General features: G+C 44.8%; 1 protein-coding gene across 9 annotated transcripts in view; it reads left to right on the forward strand.

Moving 5' to 3' along the window:
- Positions 1–26,787, forward strand: part of BIN1 (bridging integrator 1) — a 120,509-nt gene that overhangs the window by 74,034 nt on the left and 19,688 nt on the right. For 4 of the 9 annotated variants that reach the window (XM_066575563.1, XM_066575564.1, XM_066575566.1 and 1 more), the window contains exons 5-12: positions 894–989; positions 1,797–1,904; positions 7,928–8,013; positions 10,299–10,374; positions 11,617–11,711; positions 16,252–16,296; positions 19,339–19,507; positions 24,691–24,819. In XM_066575563.1, the coding sequence (XP_066431660.1) occupies positions 894–989; positions 1,797–1,904; positions 7,928–8,013; positions 10,299–10,374; positions 11,617–11,711; positions 16,252–16,296; positions 19,339–19,507; positions 24,691–24,819 (804 nt within the window). Of the gene's footprint in view, positions 1–893; positions 990–1,796; positions 1,905–2,835; positions 2,929–7,927; positions 8,014–10,298; positions 10,375–11,616; positions 11,712–16,251; positions 16,297–19,338; positions 19,508–24,690; positions 24,820–26,787 lie in introns of all 9 variants that reach the window. The other 5 variants (XM_066575568.1, XM_066575569.1, XM_066575565.1 and 2 more) reach the window with 3 other exon arrangements.

Raw genomic sequence — 26,787 nt, forward strand, 5'->3', positions numbered from 1 at the left:
GTTCTGCCAGTAGTTCCCTGTCCTGACTTCCTTGCCCTTACTTACTATGTTGCATTGCATGGTCTCCTGATACGTGGGCTGACAGTCTACTAAAAACTCTAAAGATTCTGACAAGTGATTTGTCGCTCAGTGGCCACGTGTCCACGGGACATTTATTGCCCTAATTCGCTGTTTTGCCCCGTCTAAAGTCACCTTAAGCCTCTCTTGTAGAATATAGATTCCAAGAACTGTAGGGCTGTACATTTTCCGTCTTGAAAAATTTCTAGTGTAGATAATAACTTTGGTTTCCTCCAGTAATTTTATACAATTGATATAAGGATTTTATGGGCGGCCATAAAAAGTTATTTGTGCTCTTTATTACCAAGTGCTTCACTGCTGTATTAAATCATTCCACACGTGATGTCAGCATCTCCCGCGTTTTGGCGCAGTACGACAAGCTATGTGACCCCCTAATCAACACATGAAACCAAACATGCGGTTTGGGAAAAATCCAAATTTGAGATGACTCCAAATGTTTAAGGAATGTGAAGTTATTAGAACAACATCTTCTGTTTTATCATTAGAGCGGATGAGTAATCTCAACGCAGACTTCATAAGACATGGATGCAAGTTGTAAACACGTCTGTTCTTCATGGGCCACTGAGCCCAAAGTCGCCAACCTAAAAATGATCAGCAGCTTTAAAGGGGCCGCGGATCTCAGAACAGAAACATGAGACTTAGAGTAATAATCACTACCGCTAGAATAATTCCACTGACGAATGCTGTAGTCTGCCACCTCAGCCTGAAGTGGCTGATAAATGGGAGCAGTAGACTGCATTCACCTTCACAGCAAGTGTGGATACTGTGATTTGGTCAAGGAAATAGAACTCCTAAATGTGATGTTTCTTTGGTAGAACAATGACCTGTTGTGGACGGATTATCACCAGAAGCTCGTGGACCAGGCTCTCCTAACCATGGACACCTATCTAGGCCAGTTCCCTGATATCAAGGTAAGCAGTCAATGTGTCATCCGTGTACATATCCCCCATTTATTCCACTGCAGGGAGAAAAGGCTCACTGCCAAGAACTGCCACTGGGTACTCCGTGTTATGGAGTACACACTACAGCAGGTCTAAGAGACGTGACGTAAAGGATAATGTGTCCGTATTTAGATCTGTTCTGTTTCGATTTCTGATTCACGTCTTGAGAATTCTGGTTATATAATAATATAGTTAAAAAATATATATTGATCCTTTTCTCCCCTTATGCTTTCCTTCCCTCCCCCTTTCTTCCTTTTTACCCTTTTTGCCCCATTCTTCCTTTTTTCCCCTTTCCTCACCCTGTTTTTTCCTTTCCTCCCACCGTTCGCCCCCTTTTCCCTTTTTCCTCCCACCGTTCGCCCCCTTTTCCCTTTTTCCTCCCACCGTTCGCCCCCTTTTCCCTTTTTCCTCCCACCGTTCGCCCCCTTTTCCCTTTTTCCTCCCACCGTTCGCCCCCTTTTCCCTTTTTCCTCCCACCGTTCGCCCCCTTTTCCCCTTTTCCTCCCGCCGGTCGCCCCCCTTTTCCCCTTGCCTCCCGCCGGTCGCCCCCCTTTTCCCCTTGCCTCCCGCCGGTCGCCCCCCTTTTCCCCTTGCCTCCCGCCGGTCGCCCCCTTTTCCCCTTGCCTCCCGCCGGTCGCCCCCTTTTCCCCTGGCCTCCCACCAGTTCGCCCCCTTTTCCCCTGGCCTCCCTCCGGTCGCCCCATTTTCCCCTTTCCTCCTTTTTCTATACAATGTTATTGCTGATCAGAATCCCTTTCCTCTTTTTCTTTATTCCAGTCCCGTATTGCAAAAAGAGGAAGAAAACTGGTAGATTACGACAGTGCGAGACATCACTTCGAATCCCTACAAAGTGCAAAAAAGAAGGATGATACAAAAATTGCCAAGGTACTGCTGTCCCGACCCTCATCAGTTTTCCATCACTGCAGTATCTTCATAGGGAGGTTTACGCAGACTGCTTACGTGACGCAGTTATCATTAATCTGCTGTCGCCCATAGTAACCATCATCCATACATTATGTATGTGTGCATGAATAGACTGGGGGAGCCTGTCATTGGTTGGTTGGGGTACAGCTCCGCTCACTAAAGTGTCTTGTATGAAGAAGCAGAACATGATGTGACAACTTTGTGTCACGACTTCTCGCGCTGTCACGTCACTCCACGGGCGGAGCTATACTTAAAACCTAGGTTCACTTTTAAAGCCGATGTATATAATGTATACATCTGCTTTATCTTGTACTGATCATGCATTGCATTATGACTTATACCCCAGTTACCTCCAGAGCTGCATTTACTATTTTTGCTACTTTTGTTGGCTGTACCTGTTCTCCGCTGCTGGTTTATGGCCTACAGGCTGCTCTGTCTCGGCAGTGTTCAACCCGGCCATGCATCGTCACTGGACCATATTTAGGTTTGACTTGTCTGTCGGAGCAGGTCTAACAGGACCAGAATGGCAGCCATCAGAGTTGGGCATGCAGCTCTGGTTGTGACTGGAGTATGGGATGTGATGTAACTGTGGAGCGTCCCTTTAAGCCCTTACTTACTCTGTCTTGTGCACGATAATTAACGCCGATTTGACATAATTAAAGCCGTAAACTGAAATGTCCTGAAGGTTTGACCTGTGACTAATCGCTCTTGTTGTTCTCCGCAGCCCTGATTTTGTCTGCACCAATGGTTCTTTCTGTGTGGAAATCTAATTGCTTCTCTCTTGGCATGCTGCAAGGATGGCATAACCTGGCACTTTACTCCTGGTTGTCAGATATTGAAGTCTCTTCTTCTGTCTCTTCTCTGTCTCTACCTTTATGTTAAACGCTTGCAGCCTGTGTCGTTGCTTGAGAAGGCCGCACCGCAGTGGTGCCAGGGGAAAATACAGGCACATCTGGTTGCCCAGACTAACCTACTCCGAAACCAGGTGACTCCCTGGAAAAGTCCTAATCCTGCATATGCAGATAGTCAGTGTGTGCCTCCGGAGCTGCGCTCAGTCTCAGTAGCCTATAACCGTAAAGCTGCCAACATTGTACCATCCTTTCGAGGAACAGCGAGGGGCTAACCCAGTGTATCTAAGCCTATCATGTGTGATACTGTTTGCTCAGCTGTTGTATCGAAACCTCCCATGTGTATCTAAGACTATCATGTGATACTAATTTGTGGCCCACTGTTGCTAATCCCATGATATGATCTATTGAGCTGCGTATCTAAGCCTATAGTGTGTGATAGGTTTAGATAAGCCAGCTGAGCAGAGACTATAATGCGTGATACTTTCTGCTGAGCTACATATCTAAGCTTGTAATGTGTGATACTGCTGTATCTAAGCCTATTATGTGTGGTACTGTTTGATAACCTGTGTATCAAAGCCTACCATATGTGATACTGTCTACTGAGCTTATGCATCTAAGTCTGTCAGTGTCTGCAGAACCGCTGACCATGTGTGACTCCGTCTGAGCTGTGTGTCTAATCGTATCACATGATATTGTCTGCTGAGCAGGTGTATCTAAGCCTTTTATGTGTGGCACTGTCTGATACATGTGTATCTAAGTGTACCCCGTGTGTTACTGTCTGCTGAGACGCTGTGTATAAGCCTATCATGAGTGATAGTGTCTGCTGAGTCAGTGTATCTAAGCTTGCCTGTGTGATACTGGTATGTATCTAATCTTATCATATGTGATTCCCCCTCAAAAAAACACATATTGAACCATACTACATTGTTTTGTGTTCTGGCTCTAATCTCTGTTACTGGGTGTTCCATCTTGTTTTCTCGTTCCTCTCGCTGCTCCGTCCCGTCCTAATATTTTCTGGACACTTGTTCCGTGTAGTTCACATGTGTCCCGGGGAAGACGGTCATCTTCTCCAGGCCTTCCTGCGGCCCGGGCCGCTGACACTGGAAATACACCAAATACTTTTCTTTCAAATGATTGCAGAGGAATTAAAGTTTTTTTTTAAACTTTTTGTCTGACATTCCGCTAATGTGATAATTCCCATAAAACAAGTGGTTGAGGCGGCCGCCGAGGACTGAGCTCAGCTCTCTGTATGTAGTACTGATAGAGGAACGTCACACGAACTCCGCCGCTCCTTGACGGGAGTCATAGTCCTTATGGATCCTTATCTTAGGTTGTCAATAAAGTTATCACAAAACTCATCAGCGCACTGATGTCACATCCTGCAGCCTTCCAGCTTGTGGTTTCCCATTACAGTAATGCTATATCAATCTGCTCTGCAATGATCTATTATACATGGCGAAGCAAAAGTCTGGACACAGCCATTTAACTGGTGTAGTAATGAGAACATCAACTTCCAATGAGTGTTAGTATTAATCGGGAGGGAGGCGCATTTTTTTAGTGGATGAGATTTTTTTCAGCGGCCATTTTGAACTCCGCCATATTCAGCTCAGGTTTTTCAAATGGGAAGGGGGTCATGTAATATATCAATCTTGGCTATAATTTACTCAGGCACCTACTGGAGGTGTCTCATTGAGCACAGATGGGACTATGGCGTCCTCTAACATCTGGAGGGACTTCTCACCGCTAAGAGATCTGTCAGTGGAAAAAAGAGCCTTAGAAAAACACAATTTATTAACTTTGCCCTCGTTTAACTCCTTAACACATAAAGAAAGGGCAAAACTATCACTTCCAGAGTGTTCCTGAATAAATTCTAGCTAAGACTGATATATCACATGACCCCTTTCACATTTGAAAAAGCTAAACGAAGTTCGAAAGGACAGAGTTCAAAATGGTTGCTTCCAATTAATACTTTCACACACTGGAAATCATTCTCTCTTTATTACATCAGTTAAACGCGTGTGTCGAGACTTTTGCCTCACCCTGTACATATCACTTTTTCAATGGTTTCAAGATCTCTGATATCAGACATTGAATAGGAGCCTTTATCACTCACATTCCGAGGCTAAAAATGACCTGTTCATTTGGTAGCTGTACTGAAACTGTTACAAGACGTCTCCCCTTGAAATCCTCACATAATATCCTCTTATCCTCTATTCTGCCTATCCAATGAAGGCTTCCAGTCAATGACGGCAAGCAGAAAACTTAAGTGAGTAATTGGACAAAAAAAGTTGCAAAACTTCTCATTATACAGTATATATAGCTGTGTGGGCTGAAATCTGTATCTATATGGTCCCAGCAGCAGTGATCTTGTGTCCATCTGAGTCCTGTCAGTGATCGCAGAGCTCTTGTGACATTCCCAGTAGCTGTGTGTCCGTGGTGTTCAGTAGCATCGTCTACATTATGTCTTGTGTGTTCCTATATGATATCTGTACATCCTATGCCTACTGACACTATTTGGGGTCCCACAGAATCCTACGGGTCGTCTGACAACTTGTGGAGTAAAAAAAAAAATCAATTTGACCACGTAATATTAGACAGACCCGGGGTTCTTAAGGAAAGTGGGGTCGGCCACAGATTTTGAAAAGGGAGAGCTTTGTATTGCAAGAAATCTAACCTTAACCCTTTCCAATCCATTGTCTGACATCTTTCTACATTCTGATCGAAGCTTGTACAGCTCCAATGTCAGAAGACGTCCGACAGGGTATTCTTACCGTCTATTGCCAGCCACTCCGCTGTCGGAGCCTCTTTGGCACACGCACACTGGCTTTAGCCAGCAGATGGCACTGTCGTACAACAGCAAAAACAGCCTTTTAGGAAACCCTGAATCCAAAATTGGATTGGAAAAGGTTAAATCACCATCCGGCATGCTGGCATCTCGCTCCCGCGGTGGGCATGTGCTTGTGTTTGTACAGATGGTGTTTTCATTGCAAAGCTCTTCTTTCTACCAACTGTGACTGTAAAAGAAAAGCAAGAATAAGCAGAATATTCCACAAGAGACCGGCATCCTCATTGTCTGACTGAGAATAGCCAAATATTATGAAATTAGAAAAATGGTAGATGCCATGTATAAGGGGAGAAACATGGGCAGACGGCGCCCAGGGAGAGAGCAATAAAGCCTGGAGAAGAGCTCTTGAGGGAAGCGAGGAAGACCCCCCCCCCCCCCCTCTGTTTACCTATAGTCATGGAAACCTGCCTTAAAGAGGTTGTACCTAAAGGTACCCTTACTCGGGGTGACCCTCATCCAAATAATAGCAGGAAACAGCAAATTTGGGTGATAGTCATCACATTCCCCGAATTTGCTGTTCCTAGTTATTTGCACACAGCAATCGACGGCAACAATTGCGCACTTGTCGGACTCGCTTGGTTGTTAGCTCACCTATGTAAATAGGTAGTTATTCGTGAATGGAGGCAGGTGGGCCGGATGAGCTCTGGCCCGTTCTGCCTCCATTCACAGAACAACTATTGCTCCTGTGTAAGAGCACAGGAACGATAGTCAGTTGGACCTCTGTTGGGCACTTATGCGTCTGACAGTCATCCCGTGTAAAGGTACCATAGGATAGGTGCTAAAAGTCTGATCAGTGCTAGTCTCACTTCTGAGATTCCCACCAATCCCAAGAACAGGGGTCCCGTGTCCCCCTCTTCTTGTCTCAACAATGAGACTGCAACTGATCAGACTATTGCCAGCCTATCCTCAGGATAGGTCATCAATGGTAGATTGGTAGAAGTCTATCATCTGGGACTGCTGGCAGTCAGGTGTTCTTTGGGCACACTTGTACATTGAGCTGATTTCTGCAGGAAGCAAATAGCTCCGTTCTCAATGCAGTGGTCAGACTTGGTATTGCAGGTCAAGTTTCCATTCATTTAAGTGCTTTTAAATCCAAGCGGAGCCATCACAGTGGGAACGGAGCTGTCTGCTCAGTACATGACCAGACTGCTCTAGAGAATAGATGATGGGCACAGGTCCCTGGTAATGGACCTCCATTGTGAACCCCCATCTACTATTGATGACCAATTCTGAGGAGAGACCATCAATAGTTCACCACTTGGAAGAGCTAAATTGGCTTCTGCCTCATTGGGTGTTTTTTGCCTTCCTCTGAATCAACAAGTTCATAAGACGCTGCCTGACTGCCTAGTCTGTATTCTGCATTGACATTGGATCCCAGTACGGACACAGCGGGATGTTCTATAATATCAGTGATTAAAGCAAATAATTAGAATATCATCCATTCTTTAATGATTTGATAATTAGTAAAAGGACGAGGCAAGCCCTGCAGCTTCATAGAAAACAAAGGCTGCTGATATTGGTGCAAGTGCCTCTCCTTTGGTTCTTTGCTGCTTGTCTGCCTGCTGAACTCCTATGTAAACAAGCAGCCATTCCTCTGCCCTCTAATGCTTGCCTCTGTGTGTGCTCGTTCATCAACCAATCATTGTAATATGGAATTTACTGATTATGCTCCCTTTACCACATTAGGTTTCTATTAGTTCGAAGGATAAAGTGTAGCTATCATTTTAACATATAGTGGGTCCGGAATGTTTTTAGACCCTTTCACCGCTTTTTTTTTTTTTTTTTTTTGTGAACTTGTGCACATTTTTAGTGCACAAGGCCACAACATGACAAAATATAAAAAAAGTTAAAGGAACCTGAAGACTTTCTGGACCTACGGTAAATCAGTAATAAATGAGAATAAATTAAGAATGCAGATATAAATGCAATCCATCTTATTAGAGGAAGTGGCATCTTTCTGTCCTACCTGTCACCTGTAGTCCCTCTCCCCTTACTGCAGGGTCTTTGTAACTGAAAGGTAAGGAGAAGAGAGGGATGTTGCTGCAGTTTCCCAGGCTCTGTGAGTCATGCTGTGAGAGGGGAGGAGGAGGAACTGCAGGAAGGAGGAATCTGATTGGTCAGAGCACACAGCATTTTAGATCCAAACCAAAAAGATTCCCCCCCCCCCCCCCACCACCATCACCCCCCCAAACTAGTATTGAGGGCTGAAATATAAGAGACTTTCAATGTAAGGAATACAATCCGCTTGTTGTTTCTCAGTCTCATATCCTTCTTCTTGTGTTGAGTAGGCCGAAGAGGAGCTGGTAAAATCGCAGAAAGTGTTTGAGGAGATGAATGCTGACTTACAGGAAGAGCTGCCTTCATTATGGAATAGGTATGTACATGAGTGTAATACATGAGGCTAAGGGTACACAGAATGATTAGCATTCAGATTCTCGCTGGATCACAAGAATCTGAATGATCGTTCAGTGTAAACTTTGCCAACGACTGAACAATGAACGCTAATTCATTCGCTTATTGTTCGTCATTCAGTTCATGTGGGCAAAAAAATCAAATGGCTATCAGTCTGTGTAAAGAGGTAGCCATTCTTCTGTGCACTACTGCTTGTTTATTGTGAATGGATACGAGTGGCCCAGATCGATCCCCGGCCCGCTCCGCCTCCATCAATTGAGTGATGATTGCTCCTGCCAGAAAGCACAGGAGTAGAGATGAGCGAACCTACTCGGTTCGGGTGTTTTTGAACTCGAGCACCGCTTTTTCCGAGTAACTCACTACTCAGACGAAAAGATTCAGGGGGGCGGCGTGGTGGAGCGGGGGGCAGCAGTGGGGAACAGGGGGAGCTCTCTCTCACCCCTACCTCTGCAACCCCCCGATCACCCCCGGCTCCGCCAGAATCTTTTCGTCCGTGTAGTGAGTTACTCGGAAAAAGCGGTGCTCGAGTTCAAAAACACCTGAACAGAGTAGGTTCGCTCATCTCTACACAGGAGCAATAATCGCTGGGATGGCTGTCAGACGCATTTGCACTCAACAGTTGTCCCATGTAAAAAAGACTTAACTCTGCTTAAAACCTGAACTTCCGTCTTGCCCCTCTCCCATGTCAGACCCCAGCAAGCTGATATATGTGGAGCTGTTTGGTGGGGTATTTAATGGCCCTTCTACTTTATTTCACCTCTTGCCTGTTTGTAGTTTGCAATTTAATAGATTGACTTGTTCTCAATTCTTAATAAAAAGTTCTGCAACGTTCTTATATACATTGTTCCAGAACCGGAGGGCCGCTTTAATGGACAAAATTCTGTCCCGGGACAGTGGCGTGTAGTACCTGCTGTTCTTGGCTGCTCCTACAGTGTGATGGGTTTGGGTTCGGTTTTCAACCATCCAAGATGGCTGCAGAAATTTTCTAACTTCCTAATGCACACTGTGCACTACTTTCTGATTGGCTAGTGATGATCACATGAGCAGCTCTGGCCAATCACACAGCAGGTATAGTGCATTGGTAGGCTAAGTAGTCTGTAGATTGTATGTTCCATCTTGGACAGCCAAAAACGGAACCCACAACTGGAGGATAGCTATAAGAAGAATAACTGCAGATAATGTACCTGTCTGGTTTTGGGACAAAATTCTGTCCTAAGACCAGAGGTTTTGTCTTAAAGACATCTGGTTGCTGTCAATAAATGGAAACTTTCACGATCTAGTTTTGTCCATGTAGCTGATGTTCTTATTATAATGCATCGTCTGTGAGTTAAACTTGGTAGAAAACTCGATCCCTTTCTGGACTTCAGGCTACTATCTGCACTGAGACAAATTAGCAAACCATCAGCTGTGTGAGCACAACTAGTATAAAAGAGGGTTCATCTACATACATTGTAACATTTCTTAACTCTGTAAGAAGTCAAAATAGTTAGATTCTGCTGGAGGTCCCACCGTAACCCTGCTTATAAGGGTTATTAGTAGAGATGAGCGAGCATATTCGCTAAGGGCAGTTACTTGATCGAGCATTGTCCTTAGCGAGTACCTGCCCGCTCGGGAGCAAAGATTCGGCTGCCGGCGCGGGTGAGTTGCGGGAGTGAGCAGGGGGGAGCTGGGGGGGAGAGAGAGAGGGGGAGAGAGGGATCTCCCCTCCGTTCCTCCCCACTCTCCCCAGTGCTGCCCGCCCCCCGCCGGCACCCGACTCTTTTCTTCCGAGCGGGCAGGTACTTGCTAAGGACAATGCTCGATCAAGTAATTGTCCTTAGCGAGTATGCTCGCTCATCTCTAGTTATTAGTCACTAATAGAGATGAGCGAGCGTATTCGGTAAGGGCAGATACTCGAGCGAGTATTGTCCTTACCGAGTGCCTGCCTGCTCGCCCGCAAAGATTCGGGTGCCAGCAGGGTGAGCGCTGTGTTGCGGGAGGGAGTGGGGGGGAAGAGAGAGAGAGAGAGAGAGAGAGAGCGCTCATCCTCGCTGCCTCCCCACCAGCACCCGAATCTTTGTGGGCGAGCAGGCAGGTACTCGAAAAGGACGATACTCGCTCGAGTATCTGTCCTTACAGAGTACGCTTGCTTATCTCTAGTCACTAACAGTAATGGCGGGTGGTCTTGATGTGATTGGACTCCTGAAGTTCATAAAATCTCATTCTGTTTGGGGAATTTACAATGACTATTTTTGTCTCGTTTGACAGCCGTGTTGGTTTTTATGTCAACACATTCCAGAGTATTGCTGGGCTGGAGGAGAACTTCCATAAAGAGATGAGTAAGGTAAGACCCAGCCCCCGATGTGACGTCTCCCAACTCTACAGACTGGGGCAGAACGTTAATACTCAGTGCAAACTCCAGACGGTCTTTAACCCCTTCCCTCCCCAAGATGTAAGCTTATGTCCTATAGATGGCACGGGATCAAAGCTGGGCCCGTACCTTCTGCAGCAGGATGTGACTGACAGCCAGCCTCCTGCTGTTAACCTCTTATATGCCACAGTCAGTGTTAATGTCATCATCAGCTTTTCACTATGTAATCGCAGAGGGCCGATAGGTTGCTGTGGCACCCATATGCCAAACGATGGCTTTCAGGTCTGCCCTGACCTACAATTGCGATTAGTGATAATACATTGCAGGACAGAAGTTCTGCAATGTATTATCATAGCGATTATAGGTTCAAGTACCCTACAGGGGATAAAAAAATATAAGAAAAAAAAAAATTATTTGTGCACTTCCCCTCCTTCTTTTTTTTAAATCCTAAAAAAACAGCCAAAATGCTTTTTTTTTGTTCATTTTGCCTCCCTAAAAAATGCAATAAAAGTGATCAAAAAAGCCAGATGTATCCCAAAATGGTACTAATAAAAGTTACAGCTTGTCAGCCAAAAGAGAAGTCCTCGCAGAGCTTCATCAATGGAAAAATTAAGTTATGGAACTTTAAATGCAGCGATGCAAAAAAAAAGTTTCCAAAAAAAGGCTTTTATTGTACAGAAGTAGGAAAATCTAAAAAAATATATACATATATACATATATACATATAATTTTGGTATTGTCATAATCATCCCAACACACTGAACAGTTTTACCATGTCATATAACTGCCGCATAACTAAGGGGTTAAATGTGCCAGATTTATTACAGTGCCTCTGCCATACGATAGGTCCGGTTCCACCTGCTAGTTGCCTTAGTTTCAGACAAGAATTGCGTCAAAATTTGGCACAATGTTTGGCACACAGTGTCATATTTAGACCATTAACCTTACAATTATAGTTCAGATTTCCACGATCCAGTAAGAATCTGAAGAATGATCAGACCGTATAAAAGCGCCTTCACTCCCTTATCCTCTAATGAGATTATTCTGCTCAAACTACCCCAATCTACACAGTCAAGCTGGCAAGTGAGCTGCAGAAAGCTTCAGCCTTTTGTGTCTGCTCTCGTGGTTGGTGGTTGTTGTTTTTTGTTTTTCATGGTTTTGATTTGTATCATGTGATTTTTCTGATAATAATAACTTCCCTTTAATTTTTTACAGCTACATCAAAACCTCAATGATGTCATGAAGACACTGGAGACTCAGGAGGGAAAACCTTCCACTACTAACACCTTCACTGTGAAAGCCCAGCCTAGGTGAGTGTCTGCATAGGGGTCTACTGGAGCATGTGGTTTGAGTGTCAGAAGGAAGGTCTGGTTTAGGGTTTAGAGCAGTGTCTGGTGTAGTTTCTGGATCATTCCCCATTAAGGTCCCTTCAGACCGGCTACATTCTTGGCCTGATCTAACGATCACTGACTGACTTGCTGGTCAATTGGCGCTTGTTTAAATTTTCTTTTATGCATACCAAGAGTCAGCTTATGGGGGTGAATAATCGCTAGTACAATCCCCATAGGCTGGCTGCAAAACATCTTCCTGTTCACATGGGAAGATGTATTACTGATCAGGAAGCCTTTTTTATGCTCACTGAAATTGAACAGTCAGCGGATGAATGAGCACTTGCTTATTTGTTGGCTGATTGTGGGGAATTTTGCACAGCCTGATTACCAGGCAAATGAGCATATGGAGGAAGCTTCGTGTCCAAATCGGCCAGTTTAAGAGGGCCTAACACTTCTCAGTTCCATTGATCTGGGATAGTAATACGATTTAGGATAAAGTAAGGATGCATCAGGAGTAATGCCGCCGCCTTAGCCTATAGATTTATGGAGATGGAGCTGAGGTAGCACCTTTTTAATGCATTTAGTTTTGGGTGGTGCGCCCCATTAAATAGTATTAGTATTGCTGTATGATGAGAAAAGTCACTGGGGCAAAGAAGATAATAGGACTTCCAAAAACAATTTTCATTGTTATAGAAATAAAATTTTGGGCTACAAAACTGACACAAGAGTGCAACCTGCAATACCCAATAACGTAACTAGTAGAAGACGGTATTAATGTCCGACTAAAAGGTTAGATCGAGCCAGGACAAATGCATCACCAGAGTGAGTGTAGCAACCATTAGGGCTGACAGTTATATCACTTGTTGTTTTTCTATCTCTCTCGTCAGTCTACCATCAGGGCTGACATTTACTCCATTTCCTATTACATTAGGGTTGCTATTTCCACTGCTGCCTTTATTGTTTTGCAGCTTCATTAGTACTATTTTTATAATAATAATTCAGGTAGGGCTTTTTGGTCCTTTGTAGCCCTGTGACTGCATCGTACTAGGGCTCATATTCTGATTTACAGTTAGGATTGCTAGTCAGTTTAGCCATAGATCTAGCTGTATACATTTTTGTACAGGGTGTGGCCTTCTACTACAGTCGTTATCAATTTCAGTTGGACGATTTCCTTTTATATCCATTTGGGTTCTTGATGAATCGGAGTCCTCCCGATGAAACGTGTTGAACCGAACCTGAACCTATCCTTTTTTTTTTTTTTTTGCATTTACTTTTTAAGCTCTCATTTTTCATTCAAGCTTTGAACCAAATCAAATTGAACCTAATTTATCTTTTATCATATTTATTGTCGCTTTTTCAGTCGCTCTTTGTACCCAACCTGAAGTTTTTGTTTAATAATCGTACTTCTGATTGAGCTCTAAATCCACAACTGAGCTCTATATCTATAAACCTATGAATAGTGCGTTCTAGACATCTGACTCTGCACGCTTCTCAGTGACCTTAGTGGACCTTAGTGTCCTATTTTTTGCGCACCCAATAATCCTGGAGATTCACACCCTTTAGGGGATATCTGTTTTCTGGGTTTGGATGCTGTTCTGTTTTCCGCTGCGCTCCTTTAGTCTTCACACCCTGGGAGACTGGCTGATCTGACCTCATATCCCACCCTGTATATCTGTATATAGGGTGCTGCTCTAACAATTTGTTCTGTCTGTTGCTGCCTGGGCCCTATTAGTCCAGGATGTGGAGCAAGTGCAATCTGGTCCTCTGAGTAAAAACTCTAATAAACCCAACGGTTAGTGACGCATTCGTCCTGTCTCGCGGTAACCCTGTTGCCAGACATGGATACTGTCTTCTACCAGTTACATTATTGGGTATTGCTGGCTGCTCCTTGTATGTTTTTGTGTTGTCAGTTTTGTAGCCCAAAACTTTATTACTATAACAATAAAAAGTTTTTAGAAGTTCCTGTGAAGTGCTGTATAATGAGCGTTCACAGACGATCACATGAAGGCAATTCTAACCGCTTGATGGAGAACGATGCCTAAAACGAGTATTTTCTGGGGGTGGTATTGCTTTTCGGGTAAAATGCTTGTATCCCTACACTTCTTGCCACTGTTCGCTGCCCAGTGTTATTATATGGACACTAAGGGCGGTTTCACATGGGCGAGAAAATCGTGGGATTTTCGCCTGATGGGATAGTGGATAGAAAAGCAGATTCTGAAACCAATGTTTTACAGCGGTTTCCTTCCCATCAGCGATGTTTTTACTGATGCGATGTTGAGAGAACAAAAATATGGCGGCCTGCTTTATCTTTCTGGGATGTGTGTTTTTGTTTTTTCTATTTCCCATGTTTCTTAAGAAGCCTGCTTTTTATCGCAACGCAACAAACATGCGAATTTAACAGTAGAAAGTCCCATTGTCTTTCGCGATAAAAAACTGCACAATTTTATCGCGGGTAGCAGCGATGCAATATTCTCAAAAAAAGCATTGCTGGCGCAGAAAAATCACGGGAACAAAGACGCGATTTTCTCACGACAAAATCAAGATCGCCCGTGTGAAACTAGCATTAGGCCTCCTGTTCACGGGCGATATTTCAGTGTGTTGCCCGCGGCGATAATCTGCATGCGGCAACGCAATGAACGCTTTCCACAGGATAACTATTGAAAGGGCAGCCCGATGTACACGAGCGGAAGTCTGACGATTTTTCAGCTCGCGTATAAACGCGGCATGCTACGATTTTTCGCTATGAACCTATCATAATGATAGGTTTTCCACAGTGAAAATGTGTTCTCCTGCAGAGGCCCCACGGCGGTATATCGCAACGCCCGTGGACAGATGGCCTAAGTCTCATTATCTGAATCTAGCTATTACTTGTAGGAAAATGAGAGAAGAGATCTGGTGTGTTTCTATGGGGTTTAGTATCTGCGAGGGTTTAGTATCTGCGAGGGTTTAGTATCTGCCTGACAACACTGAGCTGCCGGAGAATGGTAGTAGAAGGTGTTGGTATAGGGACACGGACGAGAAGCTTGTCTCGCAGAAGACCTATGACTTGAACACCTACTAACCTGGTGTCAGAGTAAGACCATGAAATCCTACTGTAGGTTTGCATTCATACGAGCGGGCTCGATAGTTCCTCAGTCCAATCATGTGTTTTTCACACCGATGCGAGATATTTTTCATTCAAAAACGCCTGGCACCGCTTCTATGAAGTTGCGATCCTCAGGCGCGTGTTTCGTGCACATCAGAGGATCGCAAGTGTTTCCTATTGATTTCAGTGGGAATCCTCACATCGCACGGCGTGCAAGTGCCATGCGATGTCTTTATAGGTCCCATTGGAAACAATGGGCGAGGCGTTCCGAGGGAACAGAGCAGAGCACAAGCAGCGAATGCAGAGGAGAAGTAACACAAGGAGACACTTGAAAGTATACTTGTTCTTTGTTGTCACTCAGTGTTCCTTGGAATGGATGAAACCAGTATGGCCACCTCCTGGGTTTGTCCCCCACCTTTCCACACTCTGGACTGGCGCCCCACATGGCTCTATCTCGGAATAACCATACTTGCCAACTTTTGAAAAGGAACATCATTTCAAAAAATGGAAACAAAAAGCGGTGCTCTTTTTTTCATATTCCCTGTGCTGTTATATCGAATACAACCCCGACCTACAGCATTTGAATCACAAATAGTACATAAGACCCCCTTCATCACACTGCAATATGAATACAGACCCCATATATAAAGCTATAGACCCCAGCCCAGCATCTTGGTCAAAACTGAAACCAGACTTTCATCTATTGACCTCTCATCCTTCCTGCGCCATCCACTTTTTCACGCCTTGGCAGATACGGTGTTGATGCTGCTTGTCTGTGGAAGGACTTGCCCATCTCCGTTCCTTCGTGTATGTATGGTGCCTCAGAGATTTGCCACCTTCTATGGGAGTCTGGGAGATTCTTTTTTTTTTTTTTTTTTTTGCGTCGGTGTCTCCCCAAAATTCTATGAGAGTTGGCAGCTACAGATATAACTAGGAATATTGGATGAGGACTCCATTGGTGTTATAATGGTGGCCATGTTTGGTATTGCCGTGCTTTCTCTTATAGGGATATCCCAGCCGTCAGCATTTAGCACCTATTCTCTGTGATAAATGTTGGGTGATCACTAAAACAGGGGGTCCCATCCCTCCGCACAGACAAGATGGAAAGAACTTTAGCTTAGTAGATAGACAACTCCTTTAAATAAGGCTAACCATAAGATTTATGAATGCAGCATCACTAGTGGGTGCAACCTAAGGTGCCGTGGAGCCGGTCAAGAGGTTTTTGGTGGCCAATCAGATTGCTGTGCCTGTTGGACCGTCAGTGCAGTTCTGTGGGTGCAGCTGTCCCTAATTTAAGGAGGTTTATCATTGGTTGCTATTATGGTCTATGCAGTAACTTCACGATGGGTTCCTAACTTTGTTCCAATCACTTGTTACATTGTTTGAAGCTTTTACCGATCATTAAAGTAATTGCCCCCCTGCCCCTTCCAACAGAAAGAAACCAAACCTATTCTCCCGACTGAAACTAAAGAGGAACAGGTAGCGATAGCAGCAGCATGACACATTAACGAGGAGTGTGTATAATTAACGTGTGATACAGGATGGCTATGAATTAATCTCCACTAATGATATGGTGTCGACCGCTCGCCGTAATCCAGCTCTGAACATCTTTGTTTAATGTTGTGCTATGAAAATACTTGTTTTCCCTCCGTTTGCATGATTGTGTGATAACATTTGGCCTGTTGTACATAGGAGTGGTTCAGCCTAAACCTTGCAATGCGGGCCAGTTACTTGGGATGTGGGGTACAGAATGCCGACGTCACTCATAGCTACTGAGCTGATTGGTTGGGGAATTGAGTTCATGCTCAAATGGTCGCTCCTGGTACAGGACATTTTACATTTTTGACCCCTAGGACTGCTATACGGTACTGAACTGGATTAATGAAGAGGAGGTAACATCGTCAAAATGCGTCCCTTTAAGTGTAGCTGGAAAACTTTTTTAAACTTTCTTTTTTTTTTTTTTTACCTAATGTTTGCTTTAGTGTATGGTTCCACAAAGTATTTTGCATGCAGCTAAGATACAGTCGCTGTGCATCAGTAAGCTCTGGCTCGCTAATGATTCGAGTGCTTACTAACTGTGCATAGTTACTGGCCACATGAAAACCATGCAGCCATTAACCAAACATAGTCAGTAAGCATTTAGCGAGTTACAGCTATGCTTAGGGTATGTGGGGCCATACCCTCAAACTTGTACAGCTCCAAAAATACATAATTTTGTTTAGGAACAGCACCCCATCTATCTACAGGTTGTGTGTGGTATTGCAGCTGAGCTCCATTGAAATGAATAGGGCTGATCTATAATACCACATGCAACCCATGAACAGGTGTGATGCTGTGTTTCGATGTAAGCATCCATGATTTCTAATTCTGTACAAACCCTTTAACTGCTTTCCACCCCATGACTTACATGGAAATCATGGCAGATTGGTGGGAAGGGGTGCCCACAGAATGCCGTATATTTATGGCTTATGGATGACACGGGCTTAGGAGCTGTGTCCACAGTGTTAAGTCTTTACATGTCACTATCAATGTGGATCATGGCATGCACAAAGTTAACATAAGGAGCGCCTCCCTCTGTGATGGAAGCCTAAGAGTGCATTTAGACGGGACAAAGCTTGGGCAAACGATGCCTGGCACTCGTCCCTGTGTGTCCTCGCTCCTGTGCTGTTGCATGGGAGATAATAACGCTGGCTCACTCACAGAGCGGCTCTCAAGGTGGCAGGGAGGCTGCAGTAGATTTCTCTCCTCGCGCTCTCCGCCCCTCTCCATTGACATAACATAACGGCCGTTCAGTACTGAACGACGGCTATTTATACTGAACGATCAGGGATCTGCTCATCATCCATGGATGGATGATGAGCTGAAAACTAATCGGTCAGTGTAAATAGCAGCCGTTCAGTACTGAACGGCAGCTATGTTTTCTTAATGGAGAGGGATGGGGGGCACGAGGAGAGAAATCTCTTCCAGTCTCCCAGCTGTGAGCCAGCGATAATAGCTCCCGTGCAGCAGCACGGGAGCTAGTATGTGTGGGGATGAGTATCGGGCATTGTTTGCCCAACATTCATCCCATCTAAATGGGGCTTAACAGTGGCCTCTGAGTCTGCCATGGCTTTCAATGCAAATGAATAGCTATAATACACTGCAGTACCTCTGTACTGCAGTGTATTATCTGAGTGATCATAAGATCTCCGGTTCAAGTCTCCTACAGGGACATAAAGAAGGTGAAGAAAATTAAAATGGTAAAAAAAATAACTTGCACACTTTTCCCTTTTTTTGATTAAAAAAAAAAAATTCAATTAAAGCCACATGTTTGGTATAATTAGATCTGTGATAACCTGTACAACCTGGATAAACTGCAAGAACTTTTTATCCTGCTTCGCAAACGTTATAAGAATAAGCAAACAAACGGAGCCTGAATGCTTTTCTGATTCATTTTGCCTCCCACTCACTAATACTGTGCCCCAAAGTGGTACTAATAAAAAGTACAGCTCATCATGCAGAAAAACAAAACTTCACACCGCTCCATCCAAAGTTTAAAAAAAGTTCTGGGTCTTTGAATGCATTGAGGAAAATTATTTTTTTTCAAAATAATGGTTTTATTACCATTATTTAGGGGTTTAAATATTTTGCATCCCCATACAGAATGTGTACCGGAGGCCCCACCTCATATCATTTACAGTTCTGCTCTCCTGATATAGCAGAAGAGCCTATAGACCTCCTCGGTCAAGGGGCCTTGTGAGACTGTAACCTCTCTACCTCATCAGAAAAATAGTCTCCCTGTAATGCAGTGATAGGATAATGAGGGGTACAAACTATTGTCCCCCCACACGTTGTGTTCTCCTTCTCTGTCATAAGTAGAGATGAGCGAGTATACTCGCTAAGGCACATTACTCGAGCAAGTAGTGCCTTAGCAGAGTATCTCCCCGCTCGTCTCTAAAGATTCGGGGGCCGGTGGGGGGCAGGGAGTGGTGGGGGCGAGCGGGGAGGAATGGAGGGGAGATCTGTGCCCCCCCGCTCCCCGACGCAACTCACCTGTCACCCGCGCCGATGAGCCTTAGCGAGTATACTTGCTCATTTCTAGTCCTAATACGTTAATATGCCTGGTTTTAGTTTTTTTCTATTTTTGCATGCTTTATAATCATATAATGCAAATTATGGTATAAAGGGGTGTAGCTTTGCAATCTAGGTTGCTCTCCGGTAATTTAGAAGCTGTGAGTGACCCAAAGTACGACATGTCCTTATCCCTTTGCATGCCCTGTGTTCCCCAAGATGAGTGCAGCTTGTTGTGGGACTGATGTTCACTATATGGCATCAGGTACATCTGTCTTGATAGATCACCCCGCCCACACTATACCTGTGGTCTTTGAAGGGTATTTACATTGTCGACTAAGGTGTTCTGTACCAGCTGATGGTATTTTACAGTCCGAAGAACAGAGCGTTAAACAGATCGTGGAACAAGTTGGCCTCTGCAGTGTGGGCAGCAGTCTATTGATCTATGACTTGTCTGTTTTCTTTCCTCAGTGATCCTAGTGCTGCAAAGGCCAATAAGACTCCATCCTCCCCTCCTGATGGACCTCCTGCTGCAAGTACAGAGCCTAAGACCACCAACCACCAATATGAGGAACCAGCAGCTACCGCCTCATTCTTGGTGGACACCCCATCTGTGGTTGTGTCCAAATCGCCTTCTCAGGTATCCTAAGATCAAAAGAATCCATTAGTAGTCAGTAGAAACTCTTTATTGTGCGGTTTAATTGTTCTGATGACCTGGAGCTGGCCATAGACATCCAGGTATTTTGGCCTAAAAGCCAAATGAAATATGTTGCAATGTGACCTGTAATTGTTGTGATGATCCAACTGATTTTCCATGTGAGGTCGCATGCAAGATGCATATTTCTGCCAGATTGACCTGTGTGTCCTACAGGGGCTAAATCTTCATGTCCATGGCCAGCTTACATGTAACCTCTGACATGTCTTAACATTGGGTGAGTCTGAGTTTAGATCCCACGGATTCCCACCATGAAGAAACCTGATGTTCTGTAGAGGATTTAGACTCCAGAGATTTGCATCCTTCTTGATGTCTTGCTCGTTTACTATGGGTATAGAGCTGGAGGTTTGAATGGTTTACAAAGCTCCAGGGTCTTTTCATGGTGGGGATCATTGGAGTCTCAGTCCATAGACCACCAAACATTGAGATGGGGGAAGATGTAGCTGTTCCCAGTCCATCATGTGTGATCACTTTCCTATTTAATGTCCACCATGAACTTGGCTTTGGATCATTTGTGATATTGTCATGTAAAGCCTTCATTATCTCCAGCATTACACATGGTCTGATGTCCCTGGTTGTAGACCTTCAGGATTTCACTTGATTATCTCCAGTAATCAAGTTCTGACTCTTTAAGCTCCAACCTTTTCTTGACGTCCTTCATCCTGTTCTGGTTACTGACTGATGTCTCTTCTCTTCCTCCTAATCTCCTGCTGTATCTATTTATCTTCAGAGATTGCTGGTGGTGAAGACTGTAGTGTCTGTAGTGGATCACATTCACTGGATCTGCTAATAGATCTACAGGATAACCAGGGAAATTTTTAATTTCTTGTACCTCTGTCTTTTCCTATTGAATCATCTCTCTGGCTACATCATACTAAATATACAAAATTTTTCTTAACTTGGCAGAAGCAGTGGCTTTAAACATTTTCACTAGAGGAAATCTATCTAGCAATTTTCTATATTACTCTTTATCTCTCATGCCTTCTCTCACTCGCTCCCTCCCTTACTCGCTACCTCCTTCCTTCCTTCCTTGTCTTTGCTCGCTCCCTTGCTCCTTCCTTCCTTGTCTTTGCTTGCTCCCTTGCTCCTTCCTTCCTTGTCTTTGCTTGCTCCCTTGCTCCTTCCTTCCTTGTCTTTGCTCGCTCCCTTGCTCCTTCCTTCCTTGTCTTTGCTCGCTCCCTTGCTCCTTCCTTCCTTGTCTTTGCTCGCTCCCTTGCTCCTTCCTTCCTTGTCTTTGCTCGCTCCCTTGCTCCTTCCTTCCTTGTCTTTGCTCGCTCCCTTGCTCCTTCCTTCCTTGTCTTTGCTCGCTCCCTTGCTCCTTCCTTCCTTGTCTTTGCTCGCTCCCTTGCTCCTTCCTTCCTTGTCTTTGCTCGCTCCCTTGCTCCTTCCTTCCTTGTCTTTGCTCGCTCCCTTGCTCCTTCCTTTCTTCCTTGTCTTTGCTCGCTCCCTTGCTCCTTCCTTTCTTCCTTGTCTTTGCTCGCTCCCTTGCTCCTTCCTTTCTTCCTTGTCTTTGCTCGCTCCCTTGCTCCTTCCTTTCTTCCTTGTCTTTGCTCGCTCCCTTGCTCCTTCCTTTCTTCCTTGTCTTTGCTCGCTCCCTTGCTCCTTCCTTTCTTCCTTGCCTTTGCTCGCTCCCTTGCTCCTTCCTTTCTTCCTTGCCTTTGCTCGCTCCCTTGCTCCTTCCTTGCTTCTCCTTTCTCTCTGCCCTTGTATATAGATAGACATTGATTACTAACATTATGCTCATTGCTCAGACTAGAAAGCTGCACTAATATCTTGTCTTGCATGTATCCTAGCAGGATAGTGAAGAGGCCGCCTGCTGTAACTTGTTTTAAAGGCCACAGGGCTGGAGGCAATTATTAATCTGCTGAGCACACTGTATGCACTGCTAAATTCTCCTCTGCTTCCTCATATCTGCAGAAATCCTACTTTCTCAGAGAACGCGCAGCAGTGATGTCACTTCGCAGATCACGCTGACAGTCGTATGGTGCAATACTAATCACAGCAGCCAGCACTATTGCCCAATGATGAAACCTTGCAAAATAAGGAAACTACAGGAAGTGTATACACCTGAGCTGTGAGGTCACAAGAGTGATTATACAGGGTGACAAAACAAGTGAACTGTAGTTAGCATTTTTCAAACAAATCTTTTTGGGAAGAGCAGCAGCACCTCCTACTGGTAGATTTTAGAATTGCAGATGATTGCATTTATTTAAAAAAATATATACACTGATTAGCCACTTCATTAGAGACCCAGACCTTTTTTAGAGCCTCCATCTCTCTCATGATTGACATTTGCCTGTATGGAAAGTTGAACCGTGACCCCGGAGGGCAGCATAAAATCAGGTGACAAGTTTTCTGTGGATCATAGTGACATGATATTTTAGGCTGAAAAAAGACTTGTGTTTATCTAGTTCAGCCTATTTTCTGGCAATGTTGATCCAGAGGAAGGCAGCAAACCTCATTTAGGTGGAAGCCAATTTTCCTTATTTTACAGTAAAAAAAAAAAAATTCCTTCCGAAGTCCAATCTGGCAACTTCCACAGAGTCCTGGTCATCGGTGTTAGACTAACCGGGGCCAGGATTTCACTGCCAGCATTGTGGGGTTTTCTTGTGTAATGGTGTGGAGAGTATACAGAGAATGGTGTGATCAAGAAAAAACATCCAGCAAAAGGGCATCCTGTGGATGGAAACAACTAATCACCGAAAGGGGTCAGAGGAGGATGTCAGGAATCATTCTGAGCAACTGGTGCTGCATCAAGACCAGCCAAATACAATGCTGGGGCTCCAACTAACATTCCTGAATGCACAATGTACCCTTCCTTAGCATGGATGGTCTATAACAGATGACCAGTTCCAGTGTTATTGTGCCTAAGAGAAACAGGAAGGAGAGACTCCAGGGGGCAAAAAAGCGCAAAAATTGTATCCCTGAGCAGTGGAAAAACATTGCCTGGTCCAGGCCAACCATTAGAAATTTCAGGACAATCCATAAGAATAGGGGAATTTTTCCAATTTCATAAAAAATTGCTACACACATCACCTAGAATCTTTAGCATTAGAGATGAGCGAACATGTTCGGCCCCGCCCCTTTTTCGCCCGAACACCGAACTTTGCGAACACTTCAGTGTTCGGGCGAAAAAGTTCGGGGGCCGCCGTGGCAGCGCGGGGGGGTGCGGCGGGGAGTGGGGGGGAGAGGGAGAGAGAGAGGGCTCCCCCCTGTTCCCCGCTACTGCCGCCCGCGCCGCCGCGCATCTCCCCGCCCCCCGGCGGCACCCGGACACTTGCGCGCGAACACTGCAGTGTTCGGCAAAGCGGGTGTCCGGGTGCGGATGTGTCCGTAACGGACACGTTCGCTCATCTCTATTTAGCATCCATTATGGTTCTCCTACACGTCTATAAAAAATATTGCCTATTTTTTGTATAAATCATCTTAAAAAAAAGAAAAATTGAGGTTGGCAACCCTGGCCTGGTCAGATGACTCCAAAGTTCTGTTTCACGGTGCTGATGGGAGGTCAGAATTTGGCGCAAGCAGCATGAATCGCTGACCCCTTCCTGTCAGCTGTCAGAACATATTAGCACCACCATCTAATCTGCAGCAACTACAAGAAGCTGCCTGTCCACAGGGGCCGACATTCCTGCAGAAGGATTTAATCACCCAGTGGAATTCATACAACAACAAATTGCTGTGGTTCCGAAGGCCAAAGGAGGTCTAACGCGCTACTAGATGGGGGTCTCTAGTAAAGGGGCCATTCAGTGTATATATAATGTTATCACTTCCCAATTAATAGGATACCAGGTATACCTGATAACTTCGATCCAACAGGCCATATAATATTTAGTGGCCTTAGAATTCCTTCCCCAGTCTCTACATTTAGGGTGCAGTAATTATTCCTACACGGGGGAAGACATTTGGATACATCCCTTTTTAATTCTACATTTCCCTCCCTCTGTGCCTCAATAAGGAAGTCTCATATGCTGCAGTAGTAGCTTCTTCTGTGCTCCTTGTGACCCTCTTCTGTGTGTGAACCCCCTAGAGGAGTGACTGCTGACACCCAACAGTCGTTGCAGCCATAATCACTCCGGTGCTTTCATGTAGGAAGGATCACTGCTAGTGAAATGAAGGCGGAGTGGCCGGGGATCATTCCTGCCTGTCCGCCCCCATTCACAGTGAACAGGCAGTCATTCATAAGTGATCGACTGCCTGTTTACACGGCCCATCCGTCATTCAGTTTCCTGCACGCTGAGGTACACTGAAGATAATCGTTAATATTCCGTCTGGATGTGCGAATCTGAATGATTCATCGGCCTGTGTGAAATGGCCCTTACGCTATAGGTTACATCCCTGCTGGATTTACACGGGCAAGCATGATATCGGTCCGAGTTCCTCGCACCAATATTGCGCTTGTAAATTAGCGGGGTTTTTTTCCTGTGATTTTGATGTGTTTTGCGAGAAAACCGCATTGCATCTCTGCGCAAGTGATTTTTCACAATCTTGGAAATCTCACGTTTTAATGGGGAAAATCAAAAATCACATCGTACTCGCAGGAAAATCGCATCTGCATTCAAGTGTGATAGGATTTTGTTTCCCCCCCATTATTTTTACCATTGTAACTATTGGAAGCACTTGTAATTTTCTTTAGACACATGAAGTACGTGGATGTATTATTTTTTTTTTCCCGCAAAACGCATTGCACTTGCATATAAAACCGCATGTATACCAGTGCGATATCCGCCTGAGTTTCTCGGACCGCTATCGCACGTGCCCGTGTGAATCCAGCCTATACACAACATGAACCCTCCAGCACACAGAAACTGTTACGAGTCCCGTCCTTTGTGCTCGTGGCGTCCATTTTGCTTTGAATCCTTGTAACTTTATTTGGCCTCTGTCTGTATTGTGAGTGTATAATAATAATGGTATTTTTTGTGCAAGGTTCATCATCGCTGCGGTGATTCTCACCTGACACGTGATGGACCCCGAGGTTCTGTGTTGTGTTTTTTTTCCCCCGCTAATTATATTTTTGTATGTTTGTGTCCCCCTACCCCCTTTTTTTTTTTTCTTTTCGGGTGGGGGGTCGTGTGGATTGTCTTTGCTGTTATTTTACTTGCATGTAGCTGAGGAAAGGCCCTCCAGTTCCACCGCCACCAAAACTTACGCCTTCCAAGGACATCAAGCAGGAGAATATCATCGGTCTGTTTGATGACAATTATGTGCCCGAAATAAATGTGACCACCCCCTCACAGGTTAGCGGCTGCCGCCCACCCCTCTCCACGTACTAACACTTGCATGGACACTGCAGGAGGTGTCACTTGTGGGGAAGACCAGAGGGGACACAAACCTTCAGTCCCAATGTCCTCAGATGTGGATTAGTCTCTACTGGACATCACTTTACAGATTCAACCTACTCAGAATGTTGAGCAACTTTGTAAGCCTTATGACGTTCTATGTTATGCTCCACTCACATCCAGAGCTGCATTCACTATTCTGCTATGACATTATGTCTTCTACTCTGGTCACCATTGGGTCTTATTCACACGAGCGTCTTTACGCAGCTAATTTAGCCACAATAAAGAATCGTGACCATGTGAAGCCCTGGATTCCAATGCATTCATTCATATGGCCGAGTAAAAACGCCCAGCTGGCGAAGATAGGACATAAGCGACCAAGTACGTCTTGCCCTATCTTTTGGGCACGATCAGCTGGCGACTCCCATAGGCTCAAGGGCCAAATAATACCATTGCAGCATGATCACACATTACCACCACAGTGATTAATACCACCATATGGTTACTGAAAAAATATGACTACAAACCTCAGTATTACCAATAATACTACTGGTATGTGAAAGCCAAAAAATACTGTCCTACCATGATCACATATTTCCACCATACCGTCGCTGCAAAAACACCCCTATACAACAGCCAATATTACTCCTATATAATCCAGTGATCACAGGTGACGCTCTCGCTGATTGGAGCTGTCTACATTGTTCATCTTCTCCATACAACTCAAACCGCCATGATGACTTCTCCCGGCCACAACTTGTCTTTACAGAATTTGACACATTTTGACTCCTTGCTTTTCCTTTACCCTCCCTGCATTTTCCACACCTCTACCCAACTCCCCATGCATATTGCCCCAGATAGTAATACCATTCATGGTGCTCCAAACTCTAATACGATTTCCCATTTTGTGACTCCTGCACGTCCCAAACAGTAGGTGCTGCTTATAGTGCACCCACTCAGTAACAATGCCTCCTTATGCCCCCCAATTTTTAATAATGCTTCCTTAGACCCCTAATCCTTACTAATCCCATCTTTTGCCCCCCAATCCTTAAAGGGCTTATCCCACTTCTGGCTGTTTTGCTGCAGGAAGCAGACCGTTTCATACATTGCACAATTAGTACTACAGGCTGAGACCTATTAAAGTCAGTTGGGCTCATCCGGCAATACCAACCCGGGCCACTGCGCAATGCACGGAGCTGTCTGCTTCCTGCAGCAAAACAGAAGTGGGGCAATTTATAATGCTGCCTTTTGGCCCCCAAATCCCTAAAAATACTGCTTTAAGGCTCCTAATTTGTTATGCTGTAAAATGAAAATCTATGGCATACTTACCTCTGTTGCTTCCATGCTGCTCTGTTCTACACCTCTCAGCTCTCTCCTTGTCTCCTGGCAGCCGGTCACATGACCCTAAGACACAGGCCCCGTAGCAGCCAATATGTCTGCTTCGGCGGTTGTTAGGTCCCCTGTATACTAACCTAACACTACACCATAGCTGAGCTGTGCTTGATTCAGCAAGGTAATGTGAAGACTTGCAGTCTATGATCATGCCGAATGCAGCTCTGGATGTGAATGGAGTATAGAATGTTATTTAAAATCAGGATTTGAAAAGTAACTGAACATCAGATTGAAACTGAAAAATGACGTTGTAACATATGACACATGTTCTGTAACACGTGATGCATGTTCTGTAACATGTTACTGGCGATGACCACATTCGGCTGTGACACTGGTCACGGTTCTGGGAGTTCAGTTGGAATATTTTTCCATCATTAGTGTTGGGGATCTGGTCTCTGCATATAAGGAGTGACACCTCTGCATTAAGAGAATCGATTATTTAACCTCTAAAACAATGGTCTGCGAACCAGCTGCAACTACAAGTCTCAGCATGTCCTGCCAGCCACAGGTTGCAGACCACTATCCCAGCGGACA

Source organism: Eleutherodactylus coqui, chromosome 8 (assembly GCF_035609145.1).
Source record: "Eleutherodactylus coqui strain aEleCoq1 chromosome 8, aEleCoq1.hap1, whole genome shotgun sequence".
NCBI classification, from domain to species: domain Eukaryota; kingdom Metazoa; phylum Chordata; class Amphibia; order Anura; family Eleutherodactylidae; genus Eleutherodactylus; species Eleutherodactylus coqui.